The following is a 25,216-nucleotide window of genomic DNA, read 5'->3' on the forward strand; positions in this document are numbered from 1 at the left end:
GTTATAGTTTTTAATTTTTTTTGTTTTCAGTTTTCACTAGTGTATTACATGTATTTATCATTTTAGATTTTATAACTTCCATGATTAGTTGACATGTTATTGGTTTCTTTTTTTCTTTTTCTATGGCTTTATAGTGTTTCAAATTATTCTAAGGCTTGGAATAAATGTTCTCAGAGTTATTACCAAAAACTTTTAGAAACTTTTTAAAAAATTTTTAGCTCTACCGAAAATGCATAAATAATATGAAGTAATACTGATAGGTAAAAACCTATAAAAAAAAAAAAGGAAAATTTTTGTGTGTGTAATACACAAAGTAATTTCTAATTATTCTCAGTTTTATGAACACGATATTAATATAACAGTATTGCTGATAGTGTTTTGTCAAAAAGGAACTATATCAAATACCTTATATATAGCATATATATACCAAATACCTTATATATAGTATATAGCAGATATTACATATATGTATATAGCAGATATATGTACATAATAATATTATATACATATATGTATATGTATATTATATATGCATATATAAGTATAGTGCACAAATGCGTATATACAAAATATGTATAATGCAAATGCATGTATACAAAATATGTATAATACACAAAAACTGCTATATACATATATGTATAATGCACAAATGCGAACTGGCATAAATGTGAACTTGCATAATAAGCCACTACCAAAATATACTTTTTTTCTCAGATCTTATGGTTTACTTTGGGATTTGTTGTACATACTAATCTAAGACAATCCTGAAAACTTCAGACCGATTGGGGTAAGGGCAATTTTGGGAAATGGTTTTAAAGTTTATTAGTAATTTTTTGTTTTTCATGAATTATTCATTTTTATGGCATTTTCAATACTTATATACTTTAGGACAAACTTTGATACAAATATTCTTTCCATTAGAATATTTGAATATTATGGAATGAATATTTACCACATAATCTTTAACACTGGCATAAGAACAGGGGGCAGAGAGGCAATCCCCTCCCCATAACTTTTTCAAAACCTGTTTTTTCCATTCAAACTTTGATTCTGCCTGCCTTAGCCCCTGTTTATATTTGGAATTACCGTGTTCAATATGTTTCTCTGCGCAAGTTTGATTTCGGAGTTAAGGGACTTGTCATTTAAAAAAAATAATTAGGTATGTGAACCAAATTCAAATTGAAAAAAAAACATTTTCTCAAGAAAAAGGTATAAAGTATTAGTTTTAGATGAATTACATTTGTTTTCTGCTCTGCTTTGGTTTTTAATTAGAATAAAGTTGTGTCTCTTTACTTGACCATAAACTATCTTTGATGCCTCTGATACAAGCTTCACGGACCTTTTCACTGATTGCGAATTGTTGGGTAAATCTGTAAGAAAAAGTTTTTTAGAAGTTTGCAAAAATTTGCATTCTCTAACTCAAATGACGAAATTATGATAGAAGTTGGATGTTCAACCTCAATAAATGAAACATTAACTAAACCACTCCATGTATCAGCATGAAAGTTAATAGGTATAATTAATTTTGCTTTAATTTTTGGTTTGACTTTAGGATTTACTTCTCTTGATTGCCTTATGTGCAAAACTTGCTTAATAGCTTGAGCCCTTATATCTTTTTCATCATCTTGCAACATAGAATATAAAAAGTTTTTTTGAAGACAGCAATAAGAGTTTCCTTGAAGATTTTGAAAACAAATTTGTTGTATTTTGTCTGTCTGATTTTTAACAAGCTCTATTGTATAGAAGTCTATGAGCATCTTTGTAAAGACCATACTATGTAATTGTGCACAACAAATTAGATATTCCAATACAGTATTTGTAAAGTTTATGTTGATCTGTACTAAGATCAGATAAAATATTAGAGCTTGCGTGGGAGTTTATCTCTGAATGAACATAATTAACAATTGCTAAATCATGCAAATCACCTGCATAAGCTGTTTGACCAATAAGGCCCTTATATTTCTTTGGATCATTACTTTTACCATCTACTTCAGCTAGAACATGGCGAAGTGGTAACTCAATTTAGCAAAGTACACATCCTATTAAATGGATTCGTAGGGTTAAAAGCCTTTCTAATGTCACAACTAAGCCATTATCTGCACCAGTATTAACAGAAGTACTATTAAGAACAATGGCTTTTAAACTACTAATGCTGTGGTATTTTTCAATAATTTTTAGTGTCTCGGTTGCTACTGTAACTCCTGTTTCATTTTTTATTTCAATATGAGTTAAATATTTCTTAGAAAAAGGTTCACTTTCTGCAATAAAAGTTAAGTGATGTTCATCCTTTACTGTTCTATTAATAGATTCAGCATAATGATCATTTCCTAATATATGCGCTGAACTGTGTTTTTCACTAATCATGGTTGAAACACACTTTTTGTGTCAAATTTATTCTTTCAGTGAAATTTGTGATCTGCCATTCTGAGTTATAATTTGAAAGTCTATTAAGGTAGCTATCAAGGTAAGAAGGTCTACCAAGGTAGCATAACTTAAAGGTCTATCACGCAGTTGCTATGGCAGATGTTGCAGCATCACTTCAAACCTTATAGCAGCTTGGCCCTTGCCTATCTTTCTGATCCTTTAAATACTCTTGTTCTAGAACTGGAACCTTAAAGAAAGTATTTTTAAAAAAATAACAAGCATAAAAAAAAATAATGCAAAAAAAAATTCAATGACTCCTGTTTGCTTTCTTCACAGAGACATACATAGTGCTTGTCAGAGCAACCCTAGCATCGAACATTTCTAAAGGGTAATATGTATAATAAAATATAGGCCATAATTTGGAGAAGACATAAAAAACTGTACAAGTGTAAAATTTGTCGGCAGTTTAGTCACAATTTTGTTTGAACAAACATATTGTTAAATATTGCGGCTTTTTGTAAATGTATCATTAACTTTAAACCTGTAATCACAATTTAAAAGAGGAAGTTCTCTTCTGCAAGCTGTTATATCAAATAACTTTTAAAGGTTATTTTTCCAACCAACACTGTTTTTATGCTTTGAAGCTTTAGATCGTTCAGCTGCAATTACTTTTTGAAATGTTCTTTGTACCTTATTTCTTAAAGGTTTCTCCTTTATTAGAGGAATATTTGGATTCACGTTTTTCCAAATATTTCAAATTTCTTCACTCACTTTTAAAACTATGGTAGAAGAATCGATTTTTTCAGTTGTAATCATTTCTTTTTCAACCTTATTGCATATTGAATAATCTGTTTATGTTGGTAGGCCACTAACAGTTAGTTCATTTGGTTGCCCAGCATATTTTTCACTTTGTCATGTCAGCATATTTGTCTAGTTATAATATTATGTGTTTTTTTTCTTGCTGGTCGCCCAGATCCACATTTTGCATTCATTTTTAATATTTAAATTCATTCTGAAAAAGATTTTTTATAACCTTATTATATAAAATAATATCATGTGAAAATACCATAAAATACAGAAGCTAAATATATGGCTAATATAAATACTTTATCCATATTAGATTTTATATAATATTTTATATCTTAAAAAATTGCAAAAAGTAATCTTTTCTGATTTTTCGAACTTGTTGTTATTATATAAATTTATGCGACGTTCTATCTTTATTTTGCAATACTTAAATGAAGCCATAAAAATGTTATTTGTTTTGTTTTTCCCAAAAAAAATGACAAAATTAAGAAATTTTTTTAATTGAAAATAATTTTATTAAATCTAAGTAGAACATTTCCCAAAGTGAGCCGAATGTTGACTATAACTTGTTAGTGGCATATTGCATAAGTGCGCTAAAAGAATTGTCTAACATTGGCGTAAGTGCAAATTAGCATAAGTTCGCCGAAGTAATTTCTTTTGGCACAGTTATGCCGATCAGGGACGTGGTGTGTACGAGGCCCAGTACGAGGGTACGAGGACTTGTACTGGGCCCTTAATCTGGCTCAGGAAACTGGGCCCCCAATCCTCAAACAGAAAAAATTTATTTCAGTTCTATAAGTTTCTATCAGGGCATTTTTTACAACATGTAATTTAACTTGCTTTCATGTCGGTTTGTTTGTTTGTTTGTTCGGTGTCCGCTCAAAACAAATACTAGGTCAGTGGTAATAATAAAAGAAATACGCTAAAGTTTAGTTGAGCGTAAATAAAAGAAATCGTTAAGAAAAGTAACTAAAAGAAACAAAAAACAACAAACTTTGTTTAGCGTGAATAAAATAAACTCATGATGAATAGTAATAACAAAAAACGTCGTTGACCTGAAATTGATAGATTTTATACTGTAAAAAAGTTAGTAACGTTTTAATACTTTACTTATAAATAGTAATTAAAAATAATAGTTAATGTTTCTAAAGTAAATAAATAAAAAAAATATCTTATAAACGTAGAAATATAAAGAAGAAAGCTAAATATAAAAAAGAATCTGGAAACTGAATATGATCGATTGTCTTGCTCGAGAAAGAGAACGGAAATTTCGAGCTAGAGCAAATGAATCAGCTGAACAACGAACATCTAGGCTAAAAAAAAGAAGAGAACGATATGTTAAGGCAATGGCGGCTGAAACAAAAGAAGGTAGAGGCAGATGTATTGTTAAACTAAAAGAATACCGAAAACAACCATTTTAGTGAGGAACAATGAAACAATGTCTCCTCTTTATCTGAAATTAACCATCCCATCAATAAAAAAAAGAGAAAATTGTTATTGAAAAGTTTAAGACAATAAATATATAAAATCCATGAATTCATTTGCTTTACATTGATAAATATGGTTAATTTATGTTTGATAAATAATATTGTGTGTTTAATGAGTTTTTGATATTACTTTCATTCACTACTACTCAATATGCTCCAGTCGACTCCCTATTGGTCCATGGAATTTATAAATAGTACAACTATGTATAAATTCCATGGACCGATAGTAGTTATATCTTAAACGAAAGAAACCAATGCTGTGGTGTCTATCAACGGACTAGTTTTAATTTTATATTTATTTATATTTCAGGTGAAATGTAGGAAGAAAAAAAAGAAAGAATCAACATTGAAGTACACATCTGGTGCTGAAAAAAATGCTCAAAAACGACAATATGAATTGAAAGCAGCTAGTAATGATCCAAAACGGTTAAAGTTAACGGCAGGTCTCGCGTCAGTGCAGATGCCACAAATACAGAGAAAAGCTGGGACATCATTTACAGTAACAGAGAATATAGAACTAACATTAACATCCATTGTGAATATCACAAGTAAGCATTATTGAAACAGAGCCAATAACAGAGATTAGTGACCAACCATTTGTACAAGAAACAGACAATAATCAAGATGTCATAATTGCAGCAGATAAAGGAGCAGAACTAGAATATTCAGACACATTCTGAAACCAAAAAATTACTGAAACTGAGAGAGTGCCTCTAGAAATGGATTACTATGAAACGCCTGTAACTGCAGCGGCGGACCAATAAAGATTATTTAGCGGCTCAACAACGGCTTAAAGATTATATAGCGGCTCAAGTGCCTGTAACTGCAGCGGCGGACCAATAAAGATTATTTAGCGGCTCAACAACGGCTTAAAGATTATATAGCGGCTCAAGTGCCTGTAACTGCAGCGGCGGACCAATAAAGATTATTTAGCGGCTCAACAACGGCTTAAAGATTATATAGCGGCTCAAGTGCCTGTAACGGCAGCGGCGGACCAATAAAGATTATTTAGCGGCTCAACAACGGCTTAAAGATTATATAGCGGCTCAAGTGCCTGTAACGGCAGCGGCGGACCAATAAAGATTATTTAGCGGCGGACCAATAAAGATTGTTCAGCGGCTCTACCAATAAAGATTATTTAGAAGTAACCAGACAACGTTGTAAATGTCACTGAAAATGATCCAGCAAAATTTCTAGAGCTGAAAAATGCAAAGACGACTGATAAAAAGCAATTTAATGTATTAGGGCCAAATCAGCCAACAAAACATTCAAAGTTATCTAAGTATCACACTGAATCAGTTAAAATTAATGACATTTAAGTGTGCAGAAAAAGTCATGGCTAACTTACTCTCTACTATTGCTTGTTTATGCTTTGGATCAAGAGAGGACAGAAATTTTTTACGTGATGGGCTTGATAATTGGTCAAACTTACGTCACATCATAAAAAAGTATTGCACCCAGAAAAACCATCGAAATGCTGCTGAAGCTATGGTCTAGGCATTATCAGACTCCACAATTGATAAAATATTAAATATTGAAACCACGAGATATCTGAACAAGAAACGTAAAGAAGCGGAGAAACTACATCAATACCTAATACGAGTTATTGAGGCTATTCGGTATTTGATTGCAGAGAGTATTTCTTTACGTGAAAATGAGGAAGCCAACTTTGACAATGACTCTGAAAAAAGTGAAATCTTTCAATGTGGCGCGGTTAAATTTCTAAAGTTGTTAAATTTACTCAGTCAGTATAATGAGGTGCTGAATGAAAAACTTTCAAATGTTCACAGTACTCAAAAACAATCTGCTGGAAGGGGTGCTAGAATTACGCCTCTTTCTAATATACACAAAGCAAGCTAATCATGGGCCTCGGAACCGGGGGGCCCGGGTGAGCCAGAGCCCCCCGAGAAAAAAATGATGGAGCTCTTTTTAGTTGTGCCTGTAAAAAATTATTGCCACTGAAAAAAATTTTTTTTTTAAATTGTTAAAAAAAAAATGTTTAAAATATATCTATTTAAAAAAATATATATATATATTTTTGTATTAACTTTTTTTTTGGTCTTCTTGTCTTGGTTAAATTTTTTAACAATTGATTAACAAGATATTTACCGATAAGTAACATTGTTTTCATAGCGCCAAAAAGCCGATTATCTGAAAAAACCACACACGCACACAAAAGTAAAAATTATTCGATTCGAAATACGTTTATTTTCGAATACGGAAATAATCTATTTAAAAATTGCGCTGTTTCGAATTTGAACTAAAACGAGAAGTTTTTAAACGTAAGTTTTTGAAACGCTTTACTTTATTATTTTAGAGATTATAATCGATATATTGGACAAGGTTAATTTCCATTCCATTCGGTCTCTTGTTTTGGCAACATAACTATAACGATATATTCCAAAATTGGTACATATGTTAATATGCCCGGAAGTAATTTATATTTCAAAAGATTATGTTGTTCTATTTTTTTATCAGAGTCCTTCCAAAATTGGCTAAAAATAAGAAATTTCTTAATGATGGAAATTATTATTTATAAATCAAGATTGTCTTGTTAAATTGAATAATCAAATTTTATTTAATTGTTCTTAGGTAATATAAAATTCCTATATATATATAAATATTAAAGCAAAAAATTTCTAATAATGATTTTATTCTTTATATATATTATAATTATATAATTGAAGTATTTATTATATTATATATTGACTAACTTTTATTTTTTAAATGTCACTATTAAAAAAAAGGTAACTACTATATGCTATCATGCCTAGCATTTAGACTATATAATGGTAGCCAAAGGCCAAGCTATCTATATTAAAAAAACATATATTTTGATAGATTATTTATATATCTATTTATATAATCAAAATATTAAATATTATTTATATGATTTATTTTTTTATGATTACTGATTCGTTTTTATGATTACGTATTTTTATGATTACTGATAACTTATCTAAAACCCTTTAACAGACACGTATGTCTGCTTCTGAAGGAAGGGACATTGCAATGTTGACTGTCAAAACACTCATGGATATGCGAAATGAGGAGTGGTTTAATTTGTGGTGGCAAAAAATTCAGAAGCATGCTAATGATTTCCCGGACCTCGAGGAACCCAAGCTTCCGAGAAAAAGGAAGATACCAGCACGACATGAGGAGGGTTGTAGTACCACATATCATTATGTTGAGACAGCCATTCAGTACTATCGTGCCACATACTACAATGTAATTGATTCTTCTGTTGACACTATCAAATATCGTTTTGATCAAGCAGGACAGAAACAACTTGAAAAGCTGAAGAAACTTTTGCTTTCTGAAGATGTCACAGATACCATAGCATGGATAAAGTAGACATACTCAGATATTGACACGGACTTACTAGATGTGCAACTTGGGCTATACAGAACAATGTTTGATGAAATTCCAAGGTATGTCAGTGATGTTGTCTCACATCTCACACAGTTTTCCTCTTCTCGATTATCTTCTATTTCTGAAGTTGTCAAATTGCTCAAGCTGATTCTAGTTACTCCAGCAACAAATGCTGTTAGTGAACGAGCATTTTCAACAATGAGAAGACTTAAAACTTTTCTGAGAACGACGATGAAACAGCAGAGGCTGAATAATTTGGCAATGTTTCACATCTATTCAAACTGTGCAAACCAACATAATCCAGAAAAAGTGATATCAGAATTCTGTATGGATCATCCATATAGAACAAATTTATTCGGATTTTAGTGTCTTTGTTTTGAACTTGAACTATAGTACTACATGTGTATACAGTTTTATGTACCTACAACCTAAACTATTTATACTATTATAAATTATTTCTGGTTATTATCAGCTTTTTGTATTCTCATTTTATAAAGAATCTAATATGTACTATAGTACCCATATCTTCTCTATTCAACAAATACAAAATAATAATATGTAACTTTAATATGTATAACTTCAAAGAAACATATAAAACAACATTTATTTTTAAGGGTACATCAAAGGAATGCGCCCTTTTTTGTGTGGCCCTCCCCCGCCCCCCCCCCCCCCCCAGTTTATAAAAGCTTCCCAGGTCCCTGTAATTCATACTATGACACAGATAGTCAAAAAGGGTATTTCAGAAGAGGTAAATAACTCAGTATTCTTTTCACCATCAGCTGATGGCAACAATGATATTACACTCTACGAGCAAACTTCTATTGTATTACGTAATGTTACGCTTGCTGCAGAAGAGGCCGTTTTAAAGGAGCATCTGATATCAACTGGAACAACTACTGGTGAAGGAAAAAGTGAAAAAATCAAAGATGAAATCAAATCAGTTAACGTAGATATTTAAAAGTGTATATGTCTTTTGATGGTGCAAACAATATGCAAGGAATAAACAAAGGAGTTGTAACACATTTGAAGCAGTGTTCTTCCATGGCAACAAATATTTATTGTGGATCTCATGGAACAAATCTGGTTATGAAAGTTTGTGAAAAATCTTCTGTTGTTTCTGTTCACTTTTTTGGAACAGAAAACAAGCCTGGTAATGTGCAGAAACTAAAGACTTTTCTATACGGAATCTCAAGGAAACGAAATAATATTTTTGAGAAGAGCAAATCTCTTCTTAAGGATGTGAATCAATCTATTGAACTGGTTGCTACCCAAAGCGTTCGTTTCAGTGCCTTAAAAAATGCGACCGACCAACTGCTGACACTATACCAGGCAGTAATCGATTGCCTTGAACAAATTTCAAATGACATGGAACTTAAAATGTATATTCGAAGTGAAGCACAAGGTCTTTTATCCCAATTTCAGTCATATGAAACAATTGTGACTTTATGTCTCTTCAAAGAAATTTTTACTATCTTGGGTCCCCTAAATAAAATTCTTCAAGGAGAAACACTTGATTTTTTGTTTGTTATAATGTCTGTTGATGTATCACTGGAAAAGCTTCAATTATCAAGGGACAGTGCTGACCAAAATGCTATTTTATCTGCTGTTAAAGTTGCAACTGAAGCTCAGCTTGAACAGCAAATATTTGTTGAGAATAGGACTCGCAGAAAGAAACGACCTGACTTTGATGAAACAGAAGTTGAGCGACTTACTCAGGCTAAAGATCGGTGGCTGGCAGAAGTGTTTTATATTCTAGTGGATTCAGCAACTGCAATTCTTGTTGACAAATTTTCTTTACAGCGAAAATTTTTAGAAAGCATAGACATCTTTTATTGAAGAATATGAGTGAAGATATTAGTCATAATTTTCGTAACTCAAATTTACAAGAAAATTCAATTAGTGCTTGAAAAATTCAAAATTGGTATCAGTTTAAATGAATTCACTACTGAAATGGTTGATTTTGTGGAGATCTACAGAAAGGCTGCCGAGAAGGATAACATAACTTTGCCTTCTTTCCTCACCACTTACAATTTTATGCTGTACACTATGTTAGATGCTGTATTCCATTCTGTTGCAGTTCTATAAAAGATATTTAGTTCAATTCCAACAAATTTAGCATGAGAGAGTTTTCAGCAAACTGAAACTTGTCAAAACTCGTCTAGAAAATCGGTTGACATCATAGCATGTTGGGGATCGTGTTCTCTTGTCAGTGGAACATAAGAAAATGTGGAAATTGACCCAATTTCCACATTTTCTTTCTTTATTTATTACAATTTTTTTTAGTATAAATATAATTTTCTTTGATCAGTTATTTTTCTCATGTTAAAAGTACTTCACCGGGCCCCTCTTCTGGAAATTCGTACCTGCTTTTTAGGTGCCATCACGTCTCTGATGCCGATTCGCACTTATGCCAATGTTTGTAAATTCTTTCGGCAAACTTATGCCAATTCGCACTTATACAATACTGCTCAAAAATTTAGCACACATTAGATTTAAGTTGCGTTTTTTTCTTTAAAAATGAAATAAAAGTAAAAAATAAGAAATTCAGGGTTTTTTAAAAAACGAAACATTTATTTGACTTTTTTAATTACATTAAGAGAAAAACAACTAAAAAAAACAAATGTCTGCCACTAAATATCTTTAATCAAAGTTAGAAAAAAAGTAAAAAATCAAAGTTAAAAAAAAAGTGAAAGAATCGCACTTATAAGCGCTGAAAGAATTGTCAAACATAGGCATAAATGCCTATGTTTGACAATTCTTTCAGCGCACTTATGGAAGTTCACACTTATGCGAGCTCGCATTTGTGCAACTGATTCGCACATATTACAGTTCGCACTTATGCCAATTTGCACTTATGCCAATTCTTTTTGAGCACTTATGCCAGTTTGCACTTGTACCAGTTCGCACTTGTGCCAGTTTTTACAACTGCATGGCACTTATGGTAGTTTGCACTTATGCAAGTTTACGCTAGTTCGGACTAATTTCATTTGCTCTTATGCTAGATCGCACTTATGAAATCCGCACTTATTCAGTTGCCCCCTTCGGTGATAATAACTCCTACTCAAATTATTTTAAAGACAAAATGTTAGTAAAAATTAATCAGTTTCTGAACCTTCGCAATTTCTTAGATAAAATAAAAAAACTTTTTCAAACTTTAATATCAATACTGGAAGTTTGAATAAATACTTTGAAATTTAATAAAATTGTTAAATGAATTTAAAAACAATATTAAAGTTGTATGTCTGACGGAAGCTAGGTGTAAATGCAGTGAAACAAATTATGAATTTGAACCAATTAATTAGACATCAATTCACCGATACAGTCGGGGGTGTTAGTATTTTTATCCACAATTCACTTAATTATAATTTACATAACAATCTCTGTGTTAATGAAACGGATTGTGAATCATTATGCATTGAATTAGTAAATAAAACTGAAAAAAATATAATTATAAATAGTATTTATAGACCACCATCTGGTAATATGAAAAAGTTTAAAACTTATCTTAAAACGTTTCTAAACACAATTACAAATTCGAGAAAACATTTATTTGGTCCGGGTTTTTAAAACCAACTTAATCATCTATGCTTTAAGTAATTAAGCTAAGAAATTTATAAATACTCTTCTAGAAAATAACTTTATCCCAACAATAAACAAATCAAAGAGAGTTACAAATAAGACTCAGTGACGGATCTAGTATTTTTTTGTGTGTGAGATTTTCCAGACATGGGATGAAATTTTAGGGCTTTTTTGAACCCAGCCTCCAATCATCGCAATTTTTTTGCAAAGCATCATTATTTGACATAAGTATAAACATACAGATGTTTGTAGTTAGCTATCAAACACTAAAAAAATACTTGATAACATCTTAACTATTAATTTTTATAATCCTCCTTACACAGATATAATTTAGACTGAGATCATTTTCCAACATTCTTAGTTACCAATAACATTTTAAATAACAATATTGCCACAAAATCCATAATATTTTGGCAACAGTAAAGTACTGGTAAAAAGAAAAAGAAAATTAAAATGACAAAAATTACAATAACGCTGTTTAAGGAGCCTATTCATTTAGATGAGAATATAATATCAAAGATGTTTAACCACAAAGTAGAATAACTGTATATCAAAATGTATAATATATAAGAAGAAAAAGAAAATTAAAACTTGAAAATAGAAGCGCACTAACTGTAAAAAAGTGATAAGATTTATTTTCAAAAAAATTTTTTTGCTTGAAGATAAATATCAAATTAATAAAAAATAAAGAATTAAAAAAACATCAAATAAACAAAAAAAAAAGAATTAAAAGAAAGATCAATGAAAACTCCTTAAAATATTTTAAAAACTTTCAAAAAAATTGTACTGATTAGAATCTGGTTTTACAATCAAATAAGGTTAACAATGCTTATAACTTGTTTCTCGGTCAATTTTGCAAGCAATACGAAATTGTTTATTTTAGCTTATCTTTAAGCTTTTAAACAAATGTCAGGTCAGGTTAATCTGCTACTGGTAAGATGTAACCTAGTACAACCTGTTTTATGTCCTGCTGCCTTGTAGGATACGCCTTTATAGGCAAAGGCTAGGAGATGCCAACTCTGACTTAATACACCCTCTGCTTTGAGACTCTTGGTTAAATAAAGACTAGAGATAGAGTCTCGATAAAAATAATCATCTTGTGTAGACATTAAATACATCGGGCTATTGTCTTATAGAAGGCCTCCTACGCAAAGACTTAACGAGTAAACAGATTCTATCTGTTGACCAGCTTTGCACCCCTTCCTCATCTATTAGGTTGGCGTAAATCTATTTATAATATATTTTTTCCAGTTTAGGATGTTGAATGCTGGATCTTCTCGAATTATTGCATAGGTTTTGCTTGTGTCTCTGTTTTTATGACTAGGCAACTCATTCTACATGTCTCATATGCGATCTTAGTGTTAGTATTAAGCCCACTGTTCTCAGGTCAAAAAATCTTGTATTTCATATCAAAAAATAGGCTCTATAGACTTCTGGAGAAATTTTAACAGTGTCTATAATAAGGGCAAATCTGTTACTCCTTCTCTCATGCATGGTTCAGATTTTATTACCTCACCTATAGACAAAGCTGAAAAATACTTTGGATAAAGTTTGGCATGTTGGTCTTCTCCATTTGTTCTCGTCTTACGGTTTATCAGGTAACATCTATAAAATTATTGAATCATACCTTACCAATCGTAGTATAAATGTTGTCCATGATGGACAGCACTTTTCTTTATTTCTATTGCCCAAGGATTGAACTTCAGGGATCCTTTGAAGTCCTATCTTTGAGCATATACTTTTTTTAAATAACATTAACGATCTCCCAGATATTTTCACATCTAAGGTAGTATTTTTTGCTGATGGTGCTACCATTTATTCTTGTCTTGATAATAAACCAACGTTCTCTGACTGGTTGGAGGGGGTATATGATCTTAAAAAGGATTTCACTTCTGCTACAGCATGCGGCACTAAGTGGTTGGTGAACTTTAACTCAATTAAAAATCATTTTTTTCAACTAATCCTTATCTCAAAAATCTAGATCTTCCAAAATTTATGAAAGGCAATGTACTCAATGAGTCATCTATCAATCGTCTTCTAGAATTAACTTTTACTTCCGATATTTCTTGGAAATCATATATCAAACCCATTGCAAAATTAGCATCTGCTATGGTTGCATCTCTTTATCGTCCTTGCCACTTTCTTTTTCGGATCTTTTTATTTATCTCTATAAATCTCTGATCCGTTCTTGTATGGAATACTGTTGCCATATCTAAACATAGTTGTAAACATAGTTAGACCTGCTCTTGCAGCCAACCTTCAATCATTGTCACAGTGTCGTAATGTTGCTTTTCTTTCCTTTTTCTATAAATACTATATTGGCGCTACTTTAAAGAGTTAGCGCCTTTTGTGCCATCTACTAAAATTCATTATCGTGTAACTCGTCATTTATTTAAATCTCATTCTTTTACTGTGACTGTTCTTAAGTGCTCCAAAAATTCTTATTTGACGAGTTTTTTCCTTCAAACATCAGTCCTTTATTATTCGCTCCCTTTCTTTGCTCACTTCTTATTTTCTTGATTCATTTTATTTTTACTTTTTTTAAGTTATCTGTTAATCGTTATCTTTTCTTATAAACATTATCTTCCAGTTACTTCCAACTATAATAGTGGTTGGTTGCAGCCTTATTAGAAGTGAATGTGTTTTTTAAAAAAGTAACGTTTTTCATCGTAAAAAAAATCTTTTAAAAATGAATAAACTAAATAAAAGTTACAAAAATATATTTGAAAAAACGAAAACTTAAAAACAAAGTTCACTTAAAAAAGTTCCTTAATAAAGCTATATTATGCTCAGTTATTAAAAAAGGCAAACGGAAACACTAAAAAGGAATGTAATTAAGGAATTAATTGGAAAAAATAGTTATAAAAAAAAAAAAAACGCCAAAAATCTTTTAAATAATGGAAAATTATTTTATGATAAATCAATTGTAGCTGAAAAATTAAACAACTACTTTGTATTGGTCCAAATTTCTGAAATTCCTTCTTACTCCGCTCACTACTTCCATACTCCATAACTTCCTTAGTTCCTCAGGGCTCTATTTTAGGACCATTTTTATTTCTTTTGTACATAAACAACTTTTACTTGGCATCAAATCTTTTAGACCTAATTTTGTCTGCTGATGATTCTAATCACTTTTGTTCTCACAGAAATTTTAAAGCACTTTTAAAATAGTTAATGAACAGTTATGTAAGGTTAATAAATGGCTTGAAAGTAACAAGCTTTCACTAAATGTGAATGAAACAAAATATACACTATTTCATATTAGAAAACATTCTTCTTCAATTACCAAATCTTATAATTAATATTAAAAGGGAAACATGCGTAAACTTTTTAGGAGTAAAACTGGATGTAAATTTACTGTGGTATTAACATGTAAATAGTATTGAAATAACACTCATAAAGTATCGCAATGATGTTTAAAACTAAAATTTTTCTAAATATAACATCCCTGAAAAAATTATAATTCGTTTTTATTCACCAATATTTGTTTTACTGTAATATTACTATTCCACTAATATACTGCATATGCTGTTTTGTATGGCTTGTACTAGCTATACAAAACTATAAAAAATCTACAACAAACAAAAACATGTGTGCCGAATAGTGTTTTGTATGGCTAGTACTAGCTATACAAAACTATAAAAAATCTACAACAAACAAAAACATGTGTGCCGAATAGTGTTTGGAGTCTATAGAAATGCTCCTTGCTAACCAATTTTACGCTTGTCTGGTGCTTTAAATGTGTATAAACCGAATTTACACCAAGTTTTATTGTTTATGTTTAAAACAAAAATGGATTGTCCCCAAAAATCTTTCGAACTTATTTTATTAAAATTAATCAGTATTAAGCGTTCAGTAATGTTTTCAGATAACAACTTAGTTCTTTTCACATTTAATTTAAAATTAACTTCCTATTCAATTAAATACCGTGGAATATATCGGTGGAAAAAATGTCCAGATATTGTCAACAAAAACAAGAGTATATTAGAGCAATTTAAGAATGAATCAAAACGTATATTACTGTTCATTGATCTTAAATTATCCGACTTCAAATGTTTCTTTTAAATAAAATTTAAAAGAAACATTTTTTTAATTAAAAGTAAATTTGATCAAAAAAACCCAGATTTATATCAATGAAATTCAAGTGATGATGGTAAAAATTCATCTAGTGATTATGTTTATTATGAAATTTTTTAATTTTAAAATTTTTTTTTTTATTTAAGAATTTTTGTTTATATATTTCTATAATTGTAAGCATTTTAACACTTCTGTTATTACTATTTAGAATGAAGAAATTAAAAATAACACTATTTGTTATTTTGAATTTCTTTATTCTCTTAGTTACTTTCTATTTAATTTCTAATTTATATTTTTATATATATATTTAAATAGAAATAATGCAATAGCCGTTTGCTGTAGATAATTGAGTTTTGTTTGAACTAAAATTCACAAACCACTGTTTACTCAATAATTTTAGTCATCTATTTAAATAAAAATATTCTCACTGTGGACTAGCGTGGTGAGCAATAATTGAACTGAAAAATTTAAACAAGATTTTGGATAATACTTTTTATGCTGCCAAGGTTGTTTTAAAAATTTAGCCTAATCCTACTCTAGCCTTTAACCCTTTCCTTTACGCAGTCTTGGCGCAGTGGGTAAAGTTTTGACTCAGAACCTAGAAGTCCGAATATAACTTTGTCAAGCAGGTTATCAGGTTGCTATTGTTATGCAAGTTAAAGATTTAAGTTGTTGTAATATGCAACAGCTATATGACTGCGCGTAAAATAACGAACTAGGATCATAATGAATTAAAAGAGAATAAAATAAAAAGTACTAGTCAGAATTTTACAAATAAAAAATGTATTTTTTTTATCATAGAATTTGCTTTCAGAATATTAAATAACTTTAAAAAATTTTATATTTCTATAGTAACGTGATCAAAATATATTATGTTGAAATTAACAAAAAATATAGTTTCTTTATGTAACCTTAAACAAATAAAGAAGAAATACATAAACATATCGTTTTCGATATTAAATAAATGAGGCATTTAAAACTGGTGATCAAACAAACAAAATCTGCACCATTATCATTGAAAAAAAAAAAAAAATCAAGGATCTTGTTTATTTTTATAGTAAATGCAATTAACAAATGGTTTGAAGCATTAACTTAAGAAACTATTTACATTTCAAAGATAAGTTTAAATTTTTCTATCAATTGCTATAAATATTTTGAAATATTTAAAATTGCTTACGAACCGCCATGCGGGTCACTTTATTTAGAAACAAATTTGATGAGTGGGCTTCTCTTAAAAGAACCGGTGATACTTAAACGTGAATCTTCACTCAGAGTCAAAGTTTTGGAATTTAGGACTTCTCTGTATTAATGGAAGTTTACCAGCAGAAAAATGTGTCACAGTTTCAAGTGAAAAATTGAATCAGTATGGTTTTTCATTAGAAAAGAGTAATGTTTGTTTAACAAATGATGGTGCAGCAGTTGTGCAGAGTAACGGTAAATTAGTACCGGCTGCTCAGCAGTTGTGTTTAGATCATGCAATTCAACTCGCAGTTATAGATGTTCTATATAAAAAAAAAACAATCGAAAAAAGAACCATCTGCTTGAATGAATCAATAGACATCTATTCATATTCCGAAGAACACAAAAACTATGAAGCCTTTGAAAGTATTGTAAATGCATAAAGTCAAGTTGGTCCCCTTATACAAAAAGTAAAAAATATTGCGCAAATATTCAAACGTTCAAAGTTAAAAAATGAGGTACTACAGAACAATGTAAATCTCGAATTTGGTAAAGAATACTTCTTAATCGCAGATTCAAAAACTAGATGGAATAGCCTATTACCAATGCTTGAACGTTTTTACAAATTAAAATTGTGCAAAAATTAGATATAGATTTAAAACTTAATATTACAAAAATTGATTATGTCGGGTCACTTGTCACGACAGGGTTAACAATTCAAATAATATTATAACCCACGCTAAACAGGCAAAGGACTTAATCAAACAAAAATGTGAGAAAAACCCTTGAAAGTTGCTATAAAATTATGTAGTTGGTCATTTTTCATTGACTTATTGGATTACTTACTTGCATTCTTAAAATGTTTACAAAGGTATAATAAAATATCTACTTTGTTATAATAAAATATCTGCTTTGATATAGTAATGTAGATTTATTGGTGTTCTGTGCAGAAAGTTCGCAGATATTCACTTAAATACGATAACACTATGTAAGATTATTCAATTTTGGTCTTTTGAAACTCAAGACCTTCACCTGGTTTGTTTTATTACTCTATCAAAAGAACCAAACCGGTGGAACATACATTTTTAACTCAAAAAAAGTTAAATATGCCAATCAAGTAATAAAGCTGTATATAAGTTATTTTTTGAACCCGAAAGTAACGGTTGCGATCAAAATAAAATTAATATTACCTACAGTATCAATCTTTAAAACAAATGATTCTCATAATCTGATCCAACCCAATAAACACTAGACGTGTTTTAAATAAAGTTTAAAATTTTAAAATTTTAAAGTTGTGTAAACTTCTTTTAAACGTGTTCTAGACGTATAAAACATTAGACATTGTTTTCTGGAAAACAAAGCTTTGATACATTTACGTAATAAGTATCATGTTTGCAGATGATACGAAAATATTTCTTTCAACAGTATTTATGAACTCATTGCAACTATAAACAAAAGACTCAAACATAAATATTACTGGTTTGAATATAATAAATTGACTTTAATTCTTATAAAACAAATTGGAATTATTTCTTTTGAACGCATAAACACGGTTATATAACATAAGTGGTTTTATAAATTTATTCTTTGTAATCTTTTTCTTTCTTACCTTTATTGTGCCTTATATTTTTATAAATAAAAATTGAAACAAAAAATTTAAAATGTGGTTTTTTAATTTTATATTGATGAGTGCAAAATATGGTCCCAAGATTAAAAACGTTAACCAAAAAAGCGTCATCGAGTTTACGAAGTTTGTACTTGATTGGGCATTCGTTGTTAGACAATAACAAGCAATGCATGAGCATTTTTTATTTTTTTCTAGTTTTAAATAAGTAAAGACTTAATATATATATATATATATATATATATATATATATATATATATATATGAATAAATTTATATATATATATATAAATTTATTTATATATTTATATATACATATATATATATATATATATATATATATATATATATATATATATATATATATATATATATATATATATAATATATATATATATATTATATATATATATATATATATATATATATATATAATATATATATATATATATATATATATATATATATATATATATATATATATATATATATATATAATATATATATATTATATATATATATATATATATATATATATATATATAAATATATAATGTCAATAATATACGAGGGGGCCAAGGAAACATGCATATCATTTTTTGTTATGGCATATTTTATATCAAAACTTTATCTATATATTATAATATTTTATCATTATAGCATATTGTTTTACTGCGGCTTTGCTCCCTCCCCTCTCCCCCCCCCCCCCCTCACCACACACATTCCAATAATGTGACGTGAGAGATCAACGTATTATCTCGAATATGAAATTTCAAAGACGGTTGAATACTTTGAAAAACAAAACCCTCTTTAAATCCAATTAGCTTAAAACCTTTACATATATTTTTTATAAATATTTATCTTATTACACAAACATTGCTTGGTGCAGTACAAACATAAATAAAGTAATAAAAAATCTTTAATAAATAAAAAACATGCAATCTGAATCTTATCCAATGTGGGCCGTTTTACAAATTCCTAAGCATTGTTTACAAAGCCAAGTATAGTGAATGCCTACCAAATCAATATCTACCAATTGCTAATATTTATATTTAAAATCAATATAGATATTTACTAAGAATAGTATGTCTTAAATTTTTTAACTTGCTGTTTAAATAAATCAGAACGGGTACTTAACAGAACAGACACATAACTTACATAAGTAACAGTAATAACATAAGCAACAATAATTACATAAGTAACATTCAGCAAAGCTATTTTGCGATTTTTCAATTTCTATTAAAGAACCAATAGTACAAAATAAAATGATCTTAAAATAAACATGGCAAACTTTAGAGAGATCATGTCGTTTGTTCTTTCTTCAATTTTTTTTGTTTGTTTGTTTGTTTGTTATGTGCTTCAGATATTTCATAGTATATACTGATTTTTATTATTATTAATTATATACTTTTTAATTTATTATTATTAATTATATATGGTACTCTATGAAGACCTAATGGTTCACACCTTCTTTATTACTCATATTGCTTATCTGGCCAGAGCCGGTATCAAACCTTTTGTATCTGAGCCAGAACTCTCACTGCATCATGGTTGCTTAAAAGGAAAGCTTCAGAACAAAACGTATTTGCCCGCATGCTTTTTAATATATAGATTTTTGTTATACTAAATATATATTTTTTTAATTTTAAAATTTTTCCCTTTATTAACCATAACTTAAAAGCAAAAAAGTTATAAAACTGTTTAAGAAAACAAAAAAGTTATAAAACTGTTGAAGAAAGTTAAAAGCTATAATTTTTTGTTAAAAAGTTTTACAGTAAACAGTATACAATATTTTTTATATATACATTTACGGTATAGATTAGAGAGCTTGGATAAGAAGTTGGCAATAAAACAAAATGTGTCCTTTTTTGCCTTTGCTAATTACATTATGTTTTACGGTTTTTACCGTTACTATTTGTATTTATATTATGTTTTACGGTTTTTACGGTTGGTATTTGTATTTACATTATATTTTACGGTTTGAATAAATTTAACAACGAAAGAAAAAACCTTTTTTGAAAGTCGTATAGCTGTTCTTCTTGTTTGCTTTCCTATTTAGATATTTTTCAAATTTGAAAATGTTTTCTTGGATAAATATTTTATAATATTCGGGGCGTAGTGGTATGGAAAATATTGTCTTCTTTTAGCCCCGGTCATGTAAATTTTTTTATATAAAACGACATTGTATTCTTTTTTTAAAGACGAAATAAAATAATAAAATAATACTAAAGTTACTTAACCGTTTGAACAAACTTAACTAACCGAATAAAAAAGTCTAATTCGAGCAAAAAAAGATTGCGTTATTTAACTAAGACATATCATTTGAAGGTGGTTTTTTTATTATAAAGAAATGAAATCTAAAAGATTTTCAATCTTTTTTTACGTGTATCTTAATTGTTGTTAAAATAACATAAAGAAACTTATTCAAATTTAAAAAAACTGTTTTTACTGATTAACGATTTGTGGTTTTGTTTATATTTGTAAATGAATCACTTATTTAAAAAACCCAACTTGTCCACACAACCTTGTTTTGAAATAATCAATAAAAATTGATTATCTTCACAATTTTTAGTGCTAACAAAAAAGTAATTTTAAAAAAATCAAGAGATAAAGTTTCTTAAAGATAATGTAGTAGTGGTCATTTTGTGCTTAAGTCTATCTACTCTGAACAATACACCATTCATAACTCAATACCGATAAATGGTCGACAAATGGGGTTTTTCAAATAAGTGGTTCAAATAGTAAGCTAAGAAAGAACTTTATTTAATCATTAAAACTTTTTTTTCTATTTTGAACATACTTTTCATAATTCAAAAGTTAGAAATGATCATAATAACAAATCCTACCCTCTGCTGATGCCAAAACAAATACCATAAAAAGATTTAGTTTGATTGACAGAAGCATCCCTTGCTATCAGGTTAGCCTCAATTTCACAAAAAACAATATTTTTAACTCTTTTATTTCACCTATAAATAAAAATTGTGATAAATAAAAAAAAAAACTAAACAAATGAAATATAATAAAGAAAATGATAAACGTTTTTTTAATTATTCGTTCTTAAGATTGTTTATATCATTTCATTTTTTCTTTGTTTTTGTCTTTTATTTTATATCTAGTTTATTAGCAAAATTTTTACTTGTTTAATGATTTAACCTAAAATGATATTTCAATTTAACCCATGCGTATACCTACATTATCATTATTTTATATTAAATCACATAAAAACTGTCCATGCATTACATTACTGAAATACTTTATAGAAATCGGTAAATTTACAACTTCCGACATGAAACTTCCTACATGAAATTCCTATTTATTATGCAGTTTCAACCCGGATTTGTTAAATTACATACAAAACAATTTTTCAATTCACTACATCATTTAAAAAAAATTTTTGTTTTAAATTTTACAGAAAACAAAGTCAAAAATGACAAGTCGCTTGAAAGAAACCCGAAATGCATTACGCTATAGGTATAAACTTTAACCTTTAAGACGCAACACTAATAAGAATTTAAAACCATTATTCAAAACTTTTTGTAGGTAAACTCAAAGCACTATAATTGGATTATACCAATGGTATAAACGACATATATCTGTCATATCGACCATCAAATTTAGAATGGATATAATAGTTAATTTATAAGAAAATCAAACAAATTTATAATTAAATTACTTTTTTTTGTCTTTATATCCACTTTAAATTCTTGATTACCAGTTATACCCTTTAAATGCCTTTCTTATGACAGTAACAGTTTTTTGCTATTCTAAGTAAACAACGACGTAAAAGAAACTCTCCGTAACTTAGCATCAAACTATGAACAAAAGTTATTACTAATGAAATTGACACCAAACAGTTATTTACATTTCTCTTTAACCTGAAATGTAACTAATTCTTTCTTTGCCCAAAAGTAAAGTTCTGTGTAAACTTACTTTTATTCTTTGTTTGGACATACTTAAAATTCTTCGATCAAAAATTTACCTTTATTATTGTAGAAATTATGATTGGATCAATGAGTTGATTTTACTTAGGATTTCTTTCAAACAAGTTGTTAAATGCCTTCAAAATGCCTTTTTTTAACATCACAAAAGAACTTTAAAAATATTTTTTTTACAAAGGCGATTAAATAGAAACGGAAAAGTTAAAGGAAAAACAAATAAAATATTATTATAATTGTAAATACATACACTTAGTAAATATGGGTTTAGATTGGAGGGGTTATTGAAAATATAAAGAATCACAAATTATAAGGCTTATAATAAGATGTTTCAAAATCGCGTTTGAAGTGGATTTTCATTTTTTTTTTTAAACTGAGTTTTTTTTAGCTGTTTTGGTTTTCTTAGCTTCAATACAAATATTATTACAATAAAACATAAACAACACAATGTTAAACTTAAATGCTAAATTTTTATTAAATGGATTTAATTACAAATCTTTTTCTTTTTCTCCTTCTTTCCCTCCTCCAATGAAACATAAAAAAGAGTTGTATTTTCTATAAGTTCAAGTAATTTTAAAGAAATATATACATACATATATATATATATATATATATATATATATATATATATATATATATATATATATATATATATATATATATATATATATATATATATATATATATATATATATATATATATATACATATATACATATACACACATACATGTGTATGTATATATACACATATATATGTATGTATATATACATATATATATATATATATATATATATATATATATATATATATATATATATATATATATATATATATATATATATATATATATGTATATATATACAGATATATATGTATATATATGCACATTTTAATAAATATCAAAAAATACGAACTAGGACCTAAATATTAGTGTTCTTACGACTATTTCACGACTAAATCGACTAGTAAATTCTCTAAAGTCGACTAAAATTGACTAATACAATCTTGAAATCGACTAAATCAACTAAAAGTCAATTTAGTCAAAGAGAGGGAATAATTTATTTTTTGAAATAAATAGAGAGAAGGGCTGCTTCAACAACGGAACAATCTATTCCCAGACCCCAGTGATATAGAGACTGCCTTAAATACTTTCTATATATCACAAAGTCATTACAATTTGATTTTATAGATTAGTTTTATGACATTTAGATTTTTTAGCTTTACAATTTAGTTTTGCCCCAAGGCCCCGAGCTAGGTTGCAGCGGCCCTGTATTGAAGTATTTATAAAAATCATAAGCATCGAGTAAACAAAAAAGTATATATTTTATGAAATAACGTAATCGAAAGTTTAATTAGGTATAAATAATCCTAACATGCTATGAATTAGAGATAAAGCTTAAGAGAGTAAACAAAAAACTAGGTAATAGCTATAATAGAACATACTATTGTTATTAAATAAAAAAAAATTAAGTATTGAATAATAAAAGATAAATTAAATGAAAAGATATAACGATATTAAGATTTTTATTCGACTAAATCGACTTTAAGTCGATTTTATTTGCAGAAATAGTAGTACTGGAAATACATTTGCAATAATTACATTTGTGTTTTTTGCCTCGGTTTACCTATAGTTCTTCATTGCTCTGTAGAACAATGATTTTTTGATTTATTTATACAGCTGAGTCACATGTCATAAAACTTTTTTTTTAAATTCCAGCCAGAAGCGAACTGATTCAAAAGATACAAATTCCAGCTGGAATTCCTGTACATCCCTAATATATACTCTTTTAATAAAGAAGCAGGCTTTGTTAGAATAGAACACAACAAAGCCATCGACACAATTTGCCAAAAAATTGGCAAAATATAGATAATTAAAAAAGACCCGACCAAATTAGAACTTATTTATAAAATTGAATAAAAAGGTGCAATCTACCAAAAAAGATTATGAAAATCTATACCCAAGCGACCCAATAATCACGTATGTATGGTGTAAATAAGTGCACAAACAAGAAAAATCATACTCTATGCAATTAGCAGTTTTAAGAGTCAGGACACCATGTTATGGAATATCAAATTATTTATTAAATACATTTCAAACAATTTTTAATAAAAATATAACAAAATTAAAGAATTCGTCAACTTTTTTAAAAAGAGCTAAATTATGGAGTATATCAAACGATGAATTACAGATGTATTACGATGTTGTCATTTATATCCATCAATCCTTCTGGGAGAGACCACAAAGATTTTTCTTTATATGTCAGAGCTCTTCCCAAATTCAAATAAACTAACAAAACTAAGCATTTTAGAATTAAATTGCTAATAGAACTGTTATATAACTGTTATAACTGTTTTATAACTGTGTTATAAATTATAACTGTTTTATAAATGTAATTTTTTATGTAATGAAGAAATTCACGAGCTTGTGGATTCAGGTCCAATAGGACTTTCCCTAATGATAATACTTGAGGACACTTTCCAGCAATTTTTCGATAATAAAGCAATTGACATGGCGCTTTATTCTAATTCACCGCTAGAAATAAATTTTTCTTTGAGGTACGTTAATGATTTACCAATAAAGATAATGCCATTCGTTTTCAACAAATATTAAACAGTCAACATCAATCTATTAAATACACAGTCGAATTGGAAGAATAAAACAAAAGATTAAACTTTTTAGATATGTAAATAACCAATAATTAAAAAAGCAGTTATGATTTTAACATATATCTAAAAAAAGCAATAATAAATATTCAGGTTAAGCCCAATTTAAACCATAATCAAAAAAT

The 25,216-nt window shown here is 28.5% G+C and overlaps 1 protein-coding gene across 3 annotated transcripts in view; it reads right to left on the minus strand.

The window, feature by feature from the left end:
• LOC100214250 (cartilage oligomeric matrix protein) overlaps nt 1-22,399 on the minus strand; it is a 61,258-nt gene extending 38,859 nt beyond the window's left edge. The window contains exons 1-2 of one of the 3 annotated variants that reach the window (XM_065816905.1): nt 22,163-22,399; nt 21,336-21,455 (exon numbers count right to left, since the gene is read on the minus strand). In XM_065816905.1, the coding sequence (XP_065672977.1) occupies nt 21,336-21,393 (58 nt within the window). In that variant the 5' untranslated portion in view covers nt 21,394-21,455; nt 22,163-22,399. Of the gene's footprint in view, nt 1-18,055; nt 18,277-21,335; nt 21,456-22,162 lie in introns of those variants that run through there. The other 2 variants (XM_065816906.1, XM_065816907.1) reach the window with 2 other exon arrangements.
• Nucleotides 22,400-25,216: the final 2,817 nt, after the last annotated feature.

The sequence above is a fragment of the Hydra vulgaris genome, chromosome 13, assembly GCF_038396675.1.
Source record: "Hydra vulgaris chromosome 13, alternate assembly HydraT2T_AEP".
Taxonomy (NCBI): domain Eukaryota; kingdom Metazoa; phylum Cnidaria; class Hydrozoa; order Anthoathecata; family Hydridae; genus Hydra; species Hydra vulgaris.